The sequence below is a fragment of the Euprymna scolopes genome, chromosome 35, assembly GCF_053919585.1.
Source record: "Euprymna scolopes isolate OS-2025 chromosome 35, ASM5391958v1, whole genome shotgun sequence".
NCBI lineage: Eukaryota > Metazoa > Mollusca > Cephalopoda > Sepiida > Sepiolidae > Euprymna > Euprymna scolopes.
In genome coordinates, this window is record NC_136516.1 from 45544689 (window position 1) to 45560290 (window position 15602).

Sequence of the window (15602 nt, forward strand, 5' to 3'; positions counted from 1 at the left end):
ACATGATTTGATCCAAAAGTAGGTGATCATTTTTGATTAAATTTATATACGAAACTGATCTCCCATTCTAAATTATTTGTTTTTGTTTAATTTTACATTCAAATTTTGCAGTTTACATGTAATCGCTTAAAAGAAAAAAAAAAAAGAAAAATAAGTAGAATCTCAATTTCCTCTTTGGATGAATTAGCATATGGTGCTAGGCTACAATGACACCAAATTTGTTTTTCTTTGTTTTTTCTCTCTTTCTATATATATATATATATAAGTTCTTTTTTTTCTACCCCCCCATCCCACCCCCATTAAAAAAACGTTCTACGAATTTCGTCTATTCAACCTTTTCGCCCGAACCAAGACCCAGAGCTTGGAGCCGAAGACGGCTGTTCCGACTTATCCGATGAGAGTCTTAGAGATCGTACTTCCTGTACGAGCCGGTTTAATTCCCGGATGCGTGTTTCTTGTTGTTCCGTGACAATGTCCAATTCCTGGATCCGGTTCTCCAGGATCCGAATCTTTTGTTTTTTCTCCTCTTCCTTAAGTTGCTCTTTCATCGATGACCTCTGGTATTCCACGTACAACGTAACCGAAGCAATGAAGAAGATGATCGTCTCGCCAAGTAGCTCTGCCCCGAGGTCAATGGCCATTTGTTCATTCAGTTTTTCTACATCTTTGGCTTTTCCGAGGCCCATCACTCGCATCTTCACATTCACGTCCGCCCAGTGGTAAACTGTAGAAAAAAACAAAAAGAAAACATGAAACTTTTAGTTTAGTTAATTTTTTTTTTAAATCTTTTCTTTTTTATGGAAATTGCTCCAGGCAAGGCATGAAGCCATTTGATGTAATGAAATAAAAACAAAAACAAGGAAAAGAAATATCACTTCAAAGTCAAAAAGTAGTCAATGAGAAGCATTGGATCGATAGAAAAAGGAAAAAAAAAAAAAGAAAGAAAAAGGAAAAAAGAAAAAGGAAAAAAGAAAAAGGAAAAAAGAAAAAGGAAAAAAAAGGAAAAAAAGGAAAAAGGAAAAAAAGGAAAAAAAGGAAAAAAAGGAAAAAGGAAAAAAAGGAAAAAAAGGAAAAAAAGGAAAAAGGAAAAAAAGAAAAAAGGAAAAAAAGAAAAAAGGAAAAAAAGAAAAAAGGAAAAAAAGAAAAAAGGAAAAAAAAGAAAAAAGAGAAAAAAGGAAAAAGAGGAAAAAGGAAAAAGAGGAAAAAGGAAAAAGAGGAAAAAGGAAAAAGAGGAAAAAGGAAAAAGAGGAAAAAGGAAAAGAAAAAGGTTCGTAAAAAATAGTGAAAGAGGTATAAATAACGGATAAGTGCCGAAACGATTTTTAAAGTTGTTTACATGTAATCGCTAAAAAAAGAAAAAAAAAAGTAGAATCTCATTTTATTTTTGGTGAATTATCATATAAGCTAACAATAATACCACTTTTTTGTTCAAGGAAAAAAAAAAAAAAAAAAATCCTCCATTAACCCCATCACTAACCTTACAGTCGGGTATAAATACGAAAAATAAATTTTTAAAAAAAGACAGAAAAGGTGCGAGTCATGTGAATGTAAGTAATCTTTACATTTTCACCCATCGTTTCCAATCCTCTCATAGTCTAGTTCATCATTTAATTCACAATCTTATAAACTTTTATCCTTGAGTGGCCTTTGAGCCTTGATAAGTGTTGACTAGTGAACCTTCTACACCAAAGAATAATTACTTGATTTATAATGCCATGATCGTATTCGTCCACCAAGATTTCTAACCGGCGAATAAAAACTTTTTGACCTTCAAAGAATTAACGAAATAATTTTTTTTTTTTTCTTTCTTAACACTTATCGCTTCTTGTTCACAATTCGTTATTTTATTTGACCTAAATTTTCAGAGTTTCAGAATGAGGCTTCTCTGCTAGACCTACTTTTTTTACTTGCACCAAAATTGAATTTAACTTGAAAATCCTATTTAAAAAAATAGTATGCTTCTTAAACTGCAGAACACAATTTCAGATTTTATATCACTTTTTGTATAAAAAATTATCGGAAAATGATCAATTTTCGGAAACTTTATGTAAAAAAAAAAAAAAAAAAAAAAAAAAAAAAAAAAAAATTTAAATTTTGAATTTTTTGAAAAATATAAATCTTCCATTTTTTTTTTGGAAGAGAAAATGTTTTTTTTTTAAATTTTATTTTTTTAATTTAAAAAAAAAAAATTTTATTGACCATTTTATTTATTCATTCATTTAATACACAATACAAACTGCTAGTCTCAGTTTTTTCTATTTTTTTTAAAATTACATTTTACCCCAAATAAGGCACAGTGCCACTTTGATGTAGGCGGCTACTATCAGGGGCATAAATTGCAGGGATACTATGCAGGGAGTTGAGCAGCAAGATGTCTTCACATTACACTTGAACTTTTGTATATCAGTACAGTTTGGAAAGCAAGAACCCGGGATGGAATTCCAAAGTCTAGTAGTTCTGGAAACTATTCTTATAAATCTAGGAATCTCTACTGTGCAGAGGTGAGACTTTGTTGCTTCAGTTTGTCGTGGTTATTTACATCGTGTGGGTACAAAGGCTTGTAGTTCATCAGCGCATCTACCAGTAAAATACTTGTAAAACAGGCAGAGGCATGCAACATTTTGTCGATGGGACAGAGGCTGAAGCTTAGATGACAGTTCAGGACCTATCAGGTTGGCGACTCTATTTGAACCCTGTCCAGGAGGGAGAGACTAGTAGCAGATGCACCAGCCCAAATGTGACAATAATACTCCATACATGGGCGAATGGTAGCCTTGTAGAGGTACAGGATATTTTCATGCGTAAGTAACTTTCTAACACGGTAGAGAGAGCCCACCTTCTTCGCAGCAGCTGCAGCAATGCTCTCGATGTATCTATTCCAACTCATGTTCCCTGTGAATGTTAAGCTGAAGAGTTTGGATAAAGTACTTTCAGGTAATATATCTTTAGTCATAGTTATTAGTGGTTCTTAGTCTTGGTTCTTAGTCTTGGCAGCATTAAACGTTACCATCCATTTTTGTCCCCATTCCATTACAGACTGAAGGTCTTTCTCCAGTGTTTCCGCCATTTCCTTGGATATGTGTTCATTCGTTTTCCCCTTGTACCTGTCATAGAACGTGATGTCATCAGCAAATTTTATCAGGAGGTTGTTTATGAATACCAGGAATAATAAAAGTTCAATGATCGATCTTTGAGGTACACCTGCATTTATATCATATTGTTTAGACGTATGGCTATTGAAGACAACCCGGATTCTTCTCTTATTTAAGAAGGATTTAATTATATTAAGTGCCCATCTAGTAATACCATAGAATCTAATTTTCATGAGCAGACCATCGTGCCATACCTTGTTAAAAAACCTTAGATATATTTAGGACTATTACCATCCCCCCTTATCCAGTGCATGGTATATATGTTCAGATTACAGTTAGGATATCTGCAGTAGAATGGGCTTGCCTAAATCCATAGTGTTGGTGGGACAGAAGCTTAGCAACTCTAATGTGGTGGACTAGAGCTTGATTATTATGGACTCAAATATTTTGGCGAAAAGAGGGAGGAGGCTAATGGGGGCGATAATTTAATGGGTCAGTTCTTTCACCAGAATTCTTGTAAACTGGTATCACAGAAGCAGCTTTCCAACAGTCAGGAGAGCAAAATTTGTTGAAGCATTTGTTAAAACGTTTGGGGAGAACTGGAGCAACCTCAGCAGAGCGTTTTTTTAATAGTACAGCTTTTGAGGTGTCTAGGTTTTTTATGATATCATGTACTTGAGAAGGGGTGATTTTCAGATCATCTAGTGTGGTTTCTGTCCACAAAGGAAAATCAGAGAGGGAGTGGTTTCTGGGTCCAAAATAGAGTTTGAGGCAAACTGATGGGCAAGCAGGTTAGCTTCCTTGGTTGCTGTGCAATCAACTTCATGATTGTTTGATAGTGGGGGAATTGTTGATTGCATATTATTTACTATACTGTTGTAGATTTTCCAGAAATCATGAGTTCCTAATTTCTGTGCTTCAATACGTTTTCTGGTGGTTTCAGTATATTCTCTCTTAGCTGTTGCTATTTCTTTCTTAAACATCTGTTTGTACTGGACTTATGTTGGATAAATCTGCAGTATGCATGTTGCCTCTGAGCAATGGCAGCTGTGCAAGTAGAAGTAAACCATTGAGAAAAGTGAGGTTTACTATAGAACTTACATGTGGGAACATGTGCTTGAATTGCTGCTTTGAACCATTTAGTGATCTCATTTGCGCACTGTTCCACCGAAAGAGAAAAGATATTTCCACATGGGGCATTTCTGATGTGATCTCTCATGGCATCCTAGTCAGCCTTATTGTAATACCTTGTCCTTTTGAGCAATGGTTCTTCAACTTGAGGTGGAGAGTTTAGAGTGATGTCTATTATTATGACAGCATGATCAGCATTCCCGAGTGGGTCATGGGCATTTGTTACACCATCCTCAGGAATTGCTGTGAGAAATCGACCCAGAAGTGAAGCTTGCTGATCCTGATGATCTGGGAGACGGGTCAAGAATGTTACTATCTGTGTCAAGGAATGGGATGTAGAAACATTCATTGCCCTAGTCAGGAAACAAGGCTAAGCACTGGGCATCTCTAATGAGCTCGTGATCAAACCTCTGCTCCTAGCTAATAGGCAAAGAAGGAGTATGGAAGCTGGGCGATAGGCAGAGCCTATCTACTCCTTAAGCAGTTTAAGTTTGCAAACTAGTGATTTGATTGAGTTACCAGCTCTAGGGAGGTTGTTGACTAGGACTGAAGAGGCCTCCCTCCCCAGTTTAGTGTCAAGATGTACGAGGTCAGTGGCACAGGTTTAAATATTGGAGTTTTTCTTCTCTTAGATGGATGACCTGACCAGATCTATGGGTCCATCAGCATCAAGAGGGTTGTCTCCACACCTAGTTTCAAAGCCGCCGCATGGATAGTTTGTTTTCTATCAATATTATAATAGCAGGTATTCTTCAGAATTGTCGGATTCCCAGCTTCTTTTGTTCCAGCTCGTTTGACCTGTTGCTCTAGTGGTCTTCATCAATTCACTGTTTCATACCTCATTGTAACACAGCTTCCTATTCCAGTAGCTTCTTTCCAAGAACCGCAGGTTTGTGGAATTCTTTGAATGTTTTCCCCCCACCTATAACTTTTTTTTTTTTTTCAAGACTAAGATTAATAGGCATCTCCTATCTTTGCAATTATCATTTTTCATCTTTGTTAGTTTCTTACATCAAATGGATTCATGCCTTGTCTGGAGCGATTTCCATTAAAAGAATTAATGGTTTTCATTGTCTTTCAATATTTTTATCTTCACTGTTTTCCTATTGATAAGAGGCAGCTGTTTTTGTTTTTAAATACAAGTTGACAGCTAAACCTTTTTCCCACTTGTTAAAGTTAAGCCAAGGAATCAGCATTTGTAAAAAAAAAAAAAAAAAAAAAAAAAAAACTAGCAGGATACCCATTCCAGAACGGGTATTTTTTATTTATTTTTATTTTCAAACAAGGAACACTACCATTTGGGCGTTAGGGGAGACTATTTTCTTACTGGTTTAATAGGGAACTGTAGGGAAGTGAGCAGCATGATGTGTGTTCACATTACATTTAAAATTCTGCAGGTTAGTACAGTCAAGTAAACTTAGGGAATTCCAAAGTCTAGCATTCCAAAGAAAGAAACTATTAGAGTAGAAGGTTTTCTTGGTATCTAGGGACTTTAACAGTGAAGGGGTGGAATTTTGCTGCTTGTCGGGTTAGTCATGAGTATATACATTCAGAGAGCACAAGTTTTATGAGTTCATCAAAGCACATTACATTAAAGTACTTGTAAAACAGGGACAGGGATGCTACATTGCGGTGATGGGACAGAGGTTGGAGCTTGGATGATAGTGAAGGACCTCTTAGATTTTAGACTTTTTTTTTTGACCATGTCAGATGTGGTAAGAATACTCAGTGCATGAGCAAACTGGGGCTTTGTAAAGAGATTGGATACTCTCTGATTTTAGTAATGTTCTTATATGGTAGAGGGAGCCAACCTTATTTGTATTACAACTCTTCTGAGATGGCATTGTTAAATACCAGTGGCAAGTGAAGGTTCAGGATAATTGGAAACCCATCTGGTACTCGCCAGGCTCAACATTGTTTAATTTCAGTGATCTTACAAGAACCGGAGTGTCAACATGATTACACCACACATAATATATATATATATAAGATTGTTTATTTATAAGCGATTCTGTTGTGTTTTTTCCTCCTTAGTGCTTTAAAGGGAGAGGTTATCTGCTCTTTGTTTATATTCTAGTCGCTCCCACATTTTTGGGACATATTTATAATTAATTTATTATTTAAATATTTATTTAAATATCTTCTACGTGTATAAAATTAAGTTATTTATATATATATATATACACACACACACACACACACACAGAAAATAAATAATTATTCTTTTTCTTCTGATTTATGAACATGTTCTGAATCAGTTAGAGTTTTTGTTTTTCAACTTAACTTTTCTTTCTAAATTATCTGGGTGAAGTTTGGTTGGTGATTCGATTTCTGGAGTCCTGCAAATTGTGACTGGCACAAGCGTGGATTTGCCAGGATCTGTGTAAGCTCTCCGAATTATGGAAAAAATGTTTTTTTTTTATCAAGCAGACACCCGCCCCACGCTCCACCCCTATTGCAAACAGCATATCCAATTTAATAACTTTTTCTTTCTTCTCTCGTTTTCTTTTCTTTGAAATAATTTCCTTTCTTTCAATAATCATATGCCATCTCCCTCTCTCTGTTTTCTTCTCTTTCACTGCAAGAATTTATTCTGTCACTAACTTGTCATCCTCGTGACATCCAGCCATCACTAAGAATTTTAACTTTACCCGTTTCACTGGTTAACAATGAAAATTCCAATATTTCAGATTTGCAATGAATTTGATTTCGGTCATTAAACATCAATTAAGCAAGATTCCCTGAATTTCAGTTTCTTCTTAAGACCTCTTAAGCTTAAGCCTTAAATTGTAGACATTTTCTAGAATTAAAATCGTGTAATGGATTTTGATCAAAATTAGAATAAGGATTCCAGACATAAGGTTTAGTACCAGTATATATTGATTTTGATCTTAGAAAAGGGGCATAAAAGTGATGAAAAAAGTCCCAGAGTTCAGGAGTTAATACCATGGAAAAGAAATCAAACAAAAAACTTTTTAGCCAATAAACACAAAAAAATGCCCCCTCTCTCAGGTGGCCAGAAAATGGGTGCTCATTTTAAGTTAAATTTTGATGGAAAAGTGATCATCCATTTTTCGAAAAAGTAATTTCTTCATATCATATTTTTTGGCGACAGAAACGGTTTGCAGATTCGTTTTTAGCACACCGAAATTTACAAAAAATATATTTTGTTATATACGAACGTGAGACGGGCCATGAAATAAAATACCGATTTTTCGGTGCAATATTCAGGAGTCAGAAAACATCCATTAAAAAGGGATCTTTAGACAACTCTAACTCTACAAGAATTTATAAAAATATTTAGTGGAGAAAATAAAATTGAAAATAAATTTAAAATGAACAAATAAAATAAAAACAAGCACAAAATAAAAGTATAAATGAAATTTACTCAAAGAAAAAAGTCAAAGCAGAAAACACGCTCGATTAAAAAAAACCTTCTGCGCATCATGTCTGGTAAGGGAGCCGTTCGTGAAAAGCAAACGTTTGCACAGGGTCCACACTCCTCATCAAGTGCCAAAAAGAATCTCTAGTGACTTTGGAAGTATACAAAAAGGTGGGGGCGGCAAATTAGTGATGGTCCAAAAGTGGGTGATTAGTTTACACTAAATTTATATAGGAATTGATACCTCTATAGGAGGGAAATGTTGTGAATTTCTCTCCTAATAATTACTTAAACACAAGACCAAACGACATTGCTTTTAACAAAACAATAATAAAGGGTTTATTTAAAAAAAAAAAAAAAAAAGCTAGATTGTATCTCAAACTGGAGAGAAAGAAAGAAAGTGTAAATGTCTGAAGGTGTCGTCTGCCATCAGACTGCAGTCGTCAACAAGTAGCAGTGGGAGGGGTGAGTGAGAAAGGTTTGTATAGGTCGCTTGCTGGCGTCTCTCAGGCGATTGCAGCTGAGATCCCAAAGGGCTAAAAATACTCCTTAAGGGGACAGCTCAAATCAATGCGCCCTGCCAACCGATTGGTCAGTGTGGCCGAATCACTTTGGCACTGGGCATTGATCCACTTATAGTAAATAGTTTGTTAACTGCTACACCATCCCCTGCTTAGGCGAAAAGCCGATAAAGAAAAATAAAAAGGTAGCAGTCTTTAGAAAAATACAGAACGCAAGGCAACGTAATGTCTGGAAGTTTATGTTGCCGAAGAAAGAATATATAAAGGGGTAATGGGAATAGAAAGTTCCAGCTAAAATTTTTTTTTTTTTTAAATAAACCGAATTTACAGGGGTTTAAATATGCAAAGTTTTGCATAATTTTTGGAGCCAATGTATACGGCGGCCACTATGTGTAGTAGTGATATAGTTGTCATTTTCAGTATTCATTTCAGGTGTATGCTGTGTGAATGTAGGTGGGATATGTGTGTCTTGTGTTTCTGAGTTAAGAAAAACTCTTTTCACTGTCAACAGATACTGTTTCTTTTTTACCCTAATATCCAGGGTGAAAAGTTTAGAAGTGCGTGATAACACGCGATAAGGACCAGTATAAGGCAGTGTTAGAGGGGCTTTCACATAGTCTTTTCTAAGAAACATGTGTGTCCATGAAGAAATGTCTTTAGAGACCAAAGATTTTATGGTCTGTTCCCTAGGTTTCATGGGTGGGAGCTTACTAAAGTAAGCTTGCAGCCTGTTTATAAAAAGAGCTGGATCTGACAATCCTAGTTCTATCGGAATCAGCATCTGACCTGGCAGCGATAGAGGTACTCCATAGACAAGTCCGGCTGGAGAGTATCCCAGGTCCTCTTTGATAGCTGCATGACAGCCAAGAAAGACAACAGGTATGTATTCGCTCCATTGCTGTTGGTCAGGGTAAGCGCGTAAGGCAGCTTTCAATTGTCGATGGAAGCGTTCTATCATCCCGTTCGAAGCTGGGTAATAGCTTGTTGTTCGAATACGTTTGATCTCTAAAATCCTGGAAAGTTCCTGGAACAGGTGGAATTCAAACTGTGCTTCACGGTCTTTGGTAATTGTTGTGGGGACTCCATAGCGTGATATCCAGCCCGATGTAAGGGCTCGCGCTACAGATTCAGCCGAAATGTCCTTTAGGGGAATAGCTTCAGGCCACCGTGTGAAACGGTCTATGCAGGTCAGGAGATAAGTAAATGCCTGGCTAAGAGAGAGAGAGAGACGGGAAACCCGTTTCGAAGTTTTTTTGTTATTGTTTTCTTCTTCGATTTTGAACGCGCTGTCGCTGTTTGTATCGGCGATGGTATGGTGACAAAAGGAAAATGAATAATTTTCTTGTTTTCATCGAAGTTCTTTTCATGAAAAAAAAAAAAAACAAAACAAAAAAAAAAAAAGAAATATCTCTTCCAGTCTTTCTGATTTGGTCCCTTTTTTTTTTTAATATATATTTTGATCAAAAAAAAAAAAAAAAAAAAAAAAAAAAATGCCGCTTTGTAATCAAAAGGTCTGTGTTCGTATCGGGTGAGTCAGTCACCATCTTATAGTAGGGAAATGTGCATTTCTCTCCTAATAATTACTTAAATAAACACAAGACCAAACGACATTGCTTTTAACAAAACAATGATAAAGGGTTTATTTAAAAAAAAGAAAAAAGAAAAGCGAGATTGTATCTCAAACTGGAGAGAAAGAAAGAAAGTGTAAATGTCTGTTTAAAGGTGTCGTCTGCCATCAAGACTGCAGTCGTCAACAAGTAGCAGTGGGAGGGGTGAGTGAGAAAGGTTTGTATAGGTCGCTTGCTGGCGATCGCAGCCGACGCAGCTGAGATCCCAAAGGGCTAAAAATAGTTCTTAAGAGGACATCTCAAATCAATGCGCCGACCGAAATCACTTTGGCACCGGGCATTGATCCGCTTATAGTAAATAGTTTGTTAACTTGCTACACCTCCTACAAAATCGAAAATATTTGGAAAAAAAAAAAAATCCCTTAAACAGAATTCTCTGACATTATAAGGCAATTATACACAGAAAAAATAGGTTCGTAAAAATAGTGAAATAGGGATAAATAACGAATAAGTGCCAAAACGTATCGTATTGATGGCCTTCACGCAGGTCACGAATCGTATTCGTCCACCAAGATTTCTAATCGACGGATAAAAACTTTTTGACCTTCAAAGAATTAACGAAACAAGTTTTTTTTTTTCTTTTTCAACACTTATCGTTCGCTTCTTCACAATTTGTTATTTTATTTAATCGACGACACAGGAATTCAGCTAAATAAAAAAAAAAATAAATAAATAAAATAAAAAAAAAAGAACTTTTTTTTCTCCACCTGTTGATCCAAATCCGTGCGCGCGGTAATTGAAAACAACACCAGAAAACCAAAGTCGCAAAATATTCTCCCTTGAATGAATTTTTAAAACGAAAGTCGAAAAACAAATTTCGGTTAAAATTGGTCGAGATTTTTTTTGTTTTCTATAATAGTATTCTTAAAAATAAAAAGAAAGAAAAGGGTTAAACATGACCTCACCCCCGCTATCAACAATAAAAATAAATACATAAAAAAATAAGTCAAATTTTACGACCTGGAGTGCTCCAGCGTAGTATAAACACCCCCAACCTCCCTATGTTAAGAACGGCTTTCGAGGTTGGGGTGGGTGGGTGTTTATTCCGAAAGCCGTTCTTAACATGCGGCGGTTGAGGTGTTTAAAATACGCTGGAGCAGGTCGTAAAAATTTACCAAAATAAGATTGTATGTTGCTGCAATACTTTTATTTACAAAATTATTTTGAGACTAAAACGATGGTTTCAAATATCACCGACTTCCTAACCAGAAAGTGATTGAACACCGGATTCTAGACCACATAGTGTAGGACAAAACAAGTGGCCATTTATTTTAGCCACAAAATGTCAATGGATTTGACAATTTATATTTAAAAAAAAAAAAAAAAAATGGTTACTCGTTCCGACTCAGTGTTGTCAAAAATTCGGCGATGATATATATATATATATATATATATATATATATATATATATATATATATATATATATATATTAGGTTGGTGCAAAGACTGCAAAGATAATACTTTTTGACTTGAAGTTGGACGTCAAAAACTACATTATTTTTGCAACAACCTTGTGCCGTCAAACTTTTACCTAATGCGAAAACCAATATTTTTAAAGAGTACTCTCTTTCTCTCTCTCTCTCTCTCTATATATATATATAGACGAGAGAAAGAAAGTGGTTTTAGTCTACACGAATCTAACAACGTAGACTCCTTTTACACTGTTTACATAATCATTAGGGACATCCGTACTACTCGTATATATATATATATATATATATATATATATATATATATATATATATATTCGTGATATGATTATTTAAAGTTTTATCTTATTTTTTTTTGGGGGGGGGGGTCTTGAAGAAGGACAAAAAGCGCGCAACCACAAAATGCCAAACCAAAACAAAAATTTACCGTTTTAACTTTTGAAGGACAAACAGTGGAAAACAAAGAGGTTTTGTTTTTATTTTGACAACTTAATTTTTTACTTATTTATAAACTGAGGAAAAAAATACATAGAAAACAGAAAACAATAAAAATTCATGTACAATTATTTTCGTTTCCGTAAGAAAAAAAAAAAAAAAAAAAAAAAAAAAAATTGGCTGGTGGCCTCGATCCCCATCTCCCTCCTAGGCATTGTCATTTATTTAGATTATAAACAGAAATTTTAAAGATTTACAAATAAATAAATTACGAAAATTCATCGAGTAGAAACTTATTTATAGTCAAAAGTAATTTTTACGGAAAATTGGGGAAAATTGCATTTTCCCTAGATGTGAACACATTGAAGATTGCGAATACAGGGGACAAACTTATCTCCCTTCCCGCCACTTTAATGGTGACCAATATTTTAGCCTTATCGGAGGTTTCTTCAAAAAAAAAATTTTTTTTTCACTAAAAACGCAATAGCAAGTTGCTATAGTCTAAATTTTCGCAATGTTTTTTAAACAGCAATAAAGACAGTTAAGTAAATACTGTTGTTTTTGCTGAAAACGACATATTTAAAAAATCGATCTATCGACTATCTAAGTAAGATACCCTGACATCTTAGGTCAATTTAAAAAAAACTCAATTTACGCTAATTGTCTTCGAAAACTGTTTTCATTCATAATGTTCTACCTTATCGTTTTTCGTAGTTTTTGGATATGTTCAATTGTTCACAACTATGGCATGACAAGTAGATACCATTGGTTTTATTTGAAATTCAATATTTGGATTTTCGATTTTCGCTCTAATAACGAAGAGGAAGACACTCAATTTAATAAACAAAAGATACCGTAAAAATTAAATTTAACTTGAAAATCATATTTAAAAAAAAACAAAAACAACACGGCCCGTATTCTACATAAAGTACCAATAAATAATAATATTTAATTAAAATAAAAGTTCGGATAATGATAAAACACCAAGTTATCAAACACACACACACACACACACACACAACAGAATTAGGGTTCGATTTTTAGAGAGGAGCCAGTTTCCTTTGTAAGTTTAACGTAAAGTGAAATTTTGAAATTTTTTAACGAGATTATTTAAGAATAAAAAATACGACATTAACACCCCCCCCCAAAAAAAACACGAAGATCTAGAAAATTATAAACTTGAGCTATCGCTTTTTTTTTTTTTTTTTTTTTTTTTTTTTTTTTTTTTTTTGCTATCCTCATTTTGGACTCTGTGGTAAAAGTCTATATTAAACGATATAAAATCGGTGCAATTGGTACCCTTCATTAATCGAATCACTAACTCTAATTCCAAACTTGGGGTTAATTAAATGTGCGTTTTTTACCATATTTGTTTGCGCATTCGTCATCACACCCGATTTCGCGGCAGTAATATAGACTTTTGGGCTTACGGGGTTTAATGTTATTTAACTAAAACATGGTTCAATTGAAAAAAGTCGTTTAGGAATTATGACGAACCTGATTTCAATGTAAATAATTTGGGTGACTGAAATAGGATTTGATCAGTGAAATTTTTATAGAATCACTTTTGTGTTGCCACACGAACTTAGGGCTAATGGTAGGCTTCAGGGTTTTTTTGTTATTTTTTTTCACACTTTCAGGCAGGACACTCAATAAACTTAGGAAACCACACACAAGAGCACATATCACTCAATTGGATTGGAAAGCGATTATTTAGATACGGTCAAAATGCCGAAATAAAATCAAATTTGTTTTTTAGTGCTTATGCACTTATGTTACCGTGCTATGTTTTTACAAATCGTATTTTCCAGTTAAATTCGAGTTTTATATCTTTTTTTCTGTTATTAAATTTTGTTGGTCAATGAGCACTAGTTGTCCAACCTGCAAATGGTGTTTATTCCGAAATCCGTTCTTAACATCGGGAGGTTGAAAATAAACTGCCTTTCGGAATACCCCCCCCCATCTTAAGACCGGCTTTCGGAATAAACACCCTTTCCAGGTTGGACAACATTGACCAAATTGTTAGGCGAAAGTTACTGTACTTTCACCTAACAATTTGGTCAAATAGTTACAAATTTTACAATAGTTACAATTTGGTCAATAGTTACAACCCCCCTTCTCATGTTAAGAACAGCTTTCTAAATAGTAACGTTATTGTTTTAGCACGGTAACATAAGTGCATAAGTACCGTTTTTTAAAAACTAATTAAAATCTATTAAAACCCAATATTTCTGAACAAATTTTGATTTTTCCAGAAAGATAAAACCCTGAATCTTTACACACTAAAAGCAAAATATTTGATTTCCGTAAATAATTGTATTACCCAATTATTTAGTTAAACTCACATAGCAAATAAAACTCCTTGCTAAACATTGAACAATGTATTTTGTGTTGAATTATTGTAAAGTGTTAGGACAGTTAACAAAAATTTATTTATTTTGCGTTGAGATAAATTCTACACGTCTTTTTATTTTTAGAGGTGGGGTGAGGTAGGATTGGGTGTGGTTTACTTTTTAAGCGATTACATGTGGTTTTACGACCTTGCCGCTCCCACCTTTGGTTACCTGCCCTAAAAAAGTTAGAATGGTCTAGAAATGGGGATCATTTTACTTTAAATTTATACGCAACCCAATCCCATAATATTTTTTGTTTTCATCAGGTTTTTCGAAGGAGTTTTTTCACCACAGCCACGGTTTCACACGTAATCGATTAAAAAAAGCAGAATCTCATTTTATTACTGAAGGGAGAGGGATAGATGATTTAACGGAGGTCGTTAATTTACAAATTTACCCCCCCCTTTTTTTTTTCTTATATATATATATAATCTGGAAGTTTGGGAAATGTATGTCCGTCAAAATATTTATTATATCATCAAACTTTAATGAATTAAAAAAAAAAAATAGAAAGAAAAAAAAATGTAAATTAATATATAATTGTAAAAATAAAAAAGCTAAATATACGATACGAATATTGGAAATGTTTTAATTGCGTGTCCGACGTTTTTTTTTTTTGTTTTTTTCATTCATGATCGTGTTCGACCCTCCATCAAAACACGTTATCTCGAAGTCGCTCGAAACAGAAAAAGACTCTACAATTTTTACTTACATTGTGCAGGTGGTATACAAACATATTTCCTAACAAATGGATGCGCTTTCGCCCTATTCTTGATGGCGTTGGCCACCGGCTTACTAATTTGTTTTATGGCCAAAGCCGCAAGTTTGGCGATCGGAAAAGCCACCATAGTCGGCGTGCGAGAAGAAAAAACACACAACCTCTAAAGCATAAAAACGAAACAGGAAGTTGACGGTGTCGAGGGTTAAAATGTCGACTCTTTATAAACATCCGTATACGTTTTTCATCTACCGTGTCTATATATTTACCGCGGCCACCTCTAGCTGGCCTCCATACTACTAACATTGGCGCTTCTGTACTATTGGGATCAATTCTAATAAATTACAACGGTAGCTTCCAAATTACCTGATTGACTATTACTGCATTATTATTAAACAAAACGGTACTAGTGCATGAGCTGGCCTGGGCGTGGCTTATCACTCGCCGGATTTCTCCGTAAAATGACGTCACATGCTGCCATCTGACGGAGAAAATGGACGAGGTGTGGGGGTGGGGGGCTTACAGAGAGAGAACACGCGAAAAAATAAATGGCCGACAGGGGGGGGGGGGCTAGCAGCGCCAAATACAAGTTTCCAGAATATTTCAACATGAAACTGCTTGAAAAATTAATTATAGCATTTTCTTTAATTACTATAAAATTAATATAGTGGTAAAATTATTTAAAAAAAAAAAAAAGAAAACAGAAGCCAAATTTGAAGCCAAATTAAAAAAAAGAAGGCCAAACCATTTCAAAAAAGGTCAAATTCACGAAATTAGCCATTAAAAGAATAATAAATGGTAACATTATCAATAAAAGTTACTTTCCAACTTATCTGCATCATTCGTTGGTATTTTTAAGTAGTTTTAAGTG

At 34.6% G+C, this 15602-nt stretch overlaps 1 protein-coding gene across 1 annotated transcript; it reads right to left on the bottom strand.

Annotated features, from left to right (window-relative positions):
• Positions 1-279: 279 nt before the first annotated feature.
• On the bottom strand, positions 280-14967 carry LOC145259854 (optic atrophy 3 protein homolog). The gene is made up of 2 exons (XM_080117696.1): positions 14726-14967; positions 280-724 (listed from the first exon to the last, which is right to left on the bottom strand). Exons 1-2 carry the CDS (start codon positions 14859-14861, stop codon positions 330-332), a joined length of 531 nt encoding a protein of 176 aa, XP_079973822.1. The 5' UTR covers positions 14862-14967; the 3' UTR covers positions 280-329.
• Positions 14968-15602: the final 635 nt, after the last annotated feature.

Excerpts from the sequence above, each read along its gene's own strand:
- LOC145259854 (XM_080117696.1), bottom strand. The coding sequence starts at position 14,861 with ATGGTGGCTTTTCCGATCGCCAAACTTGCGGCTTTGGCCATAAAACAA. Across the intron at positions 725-14,725 it reads TTGTATACCACCTGCACAAT|TTTACCACTGGGCGGACGTG; the intron begins GTAAGTAAAAAT and ends TTTTTTCTACAG.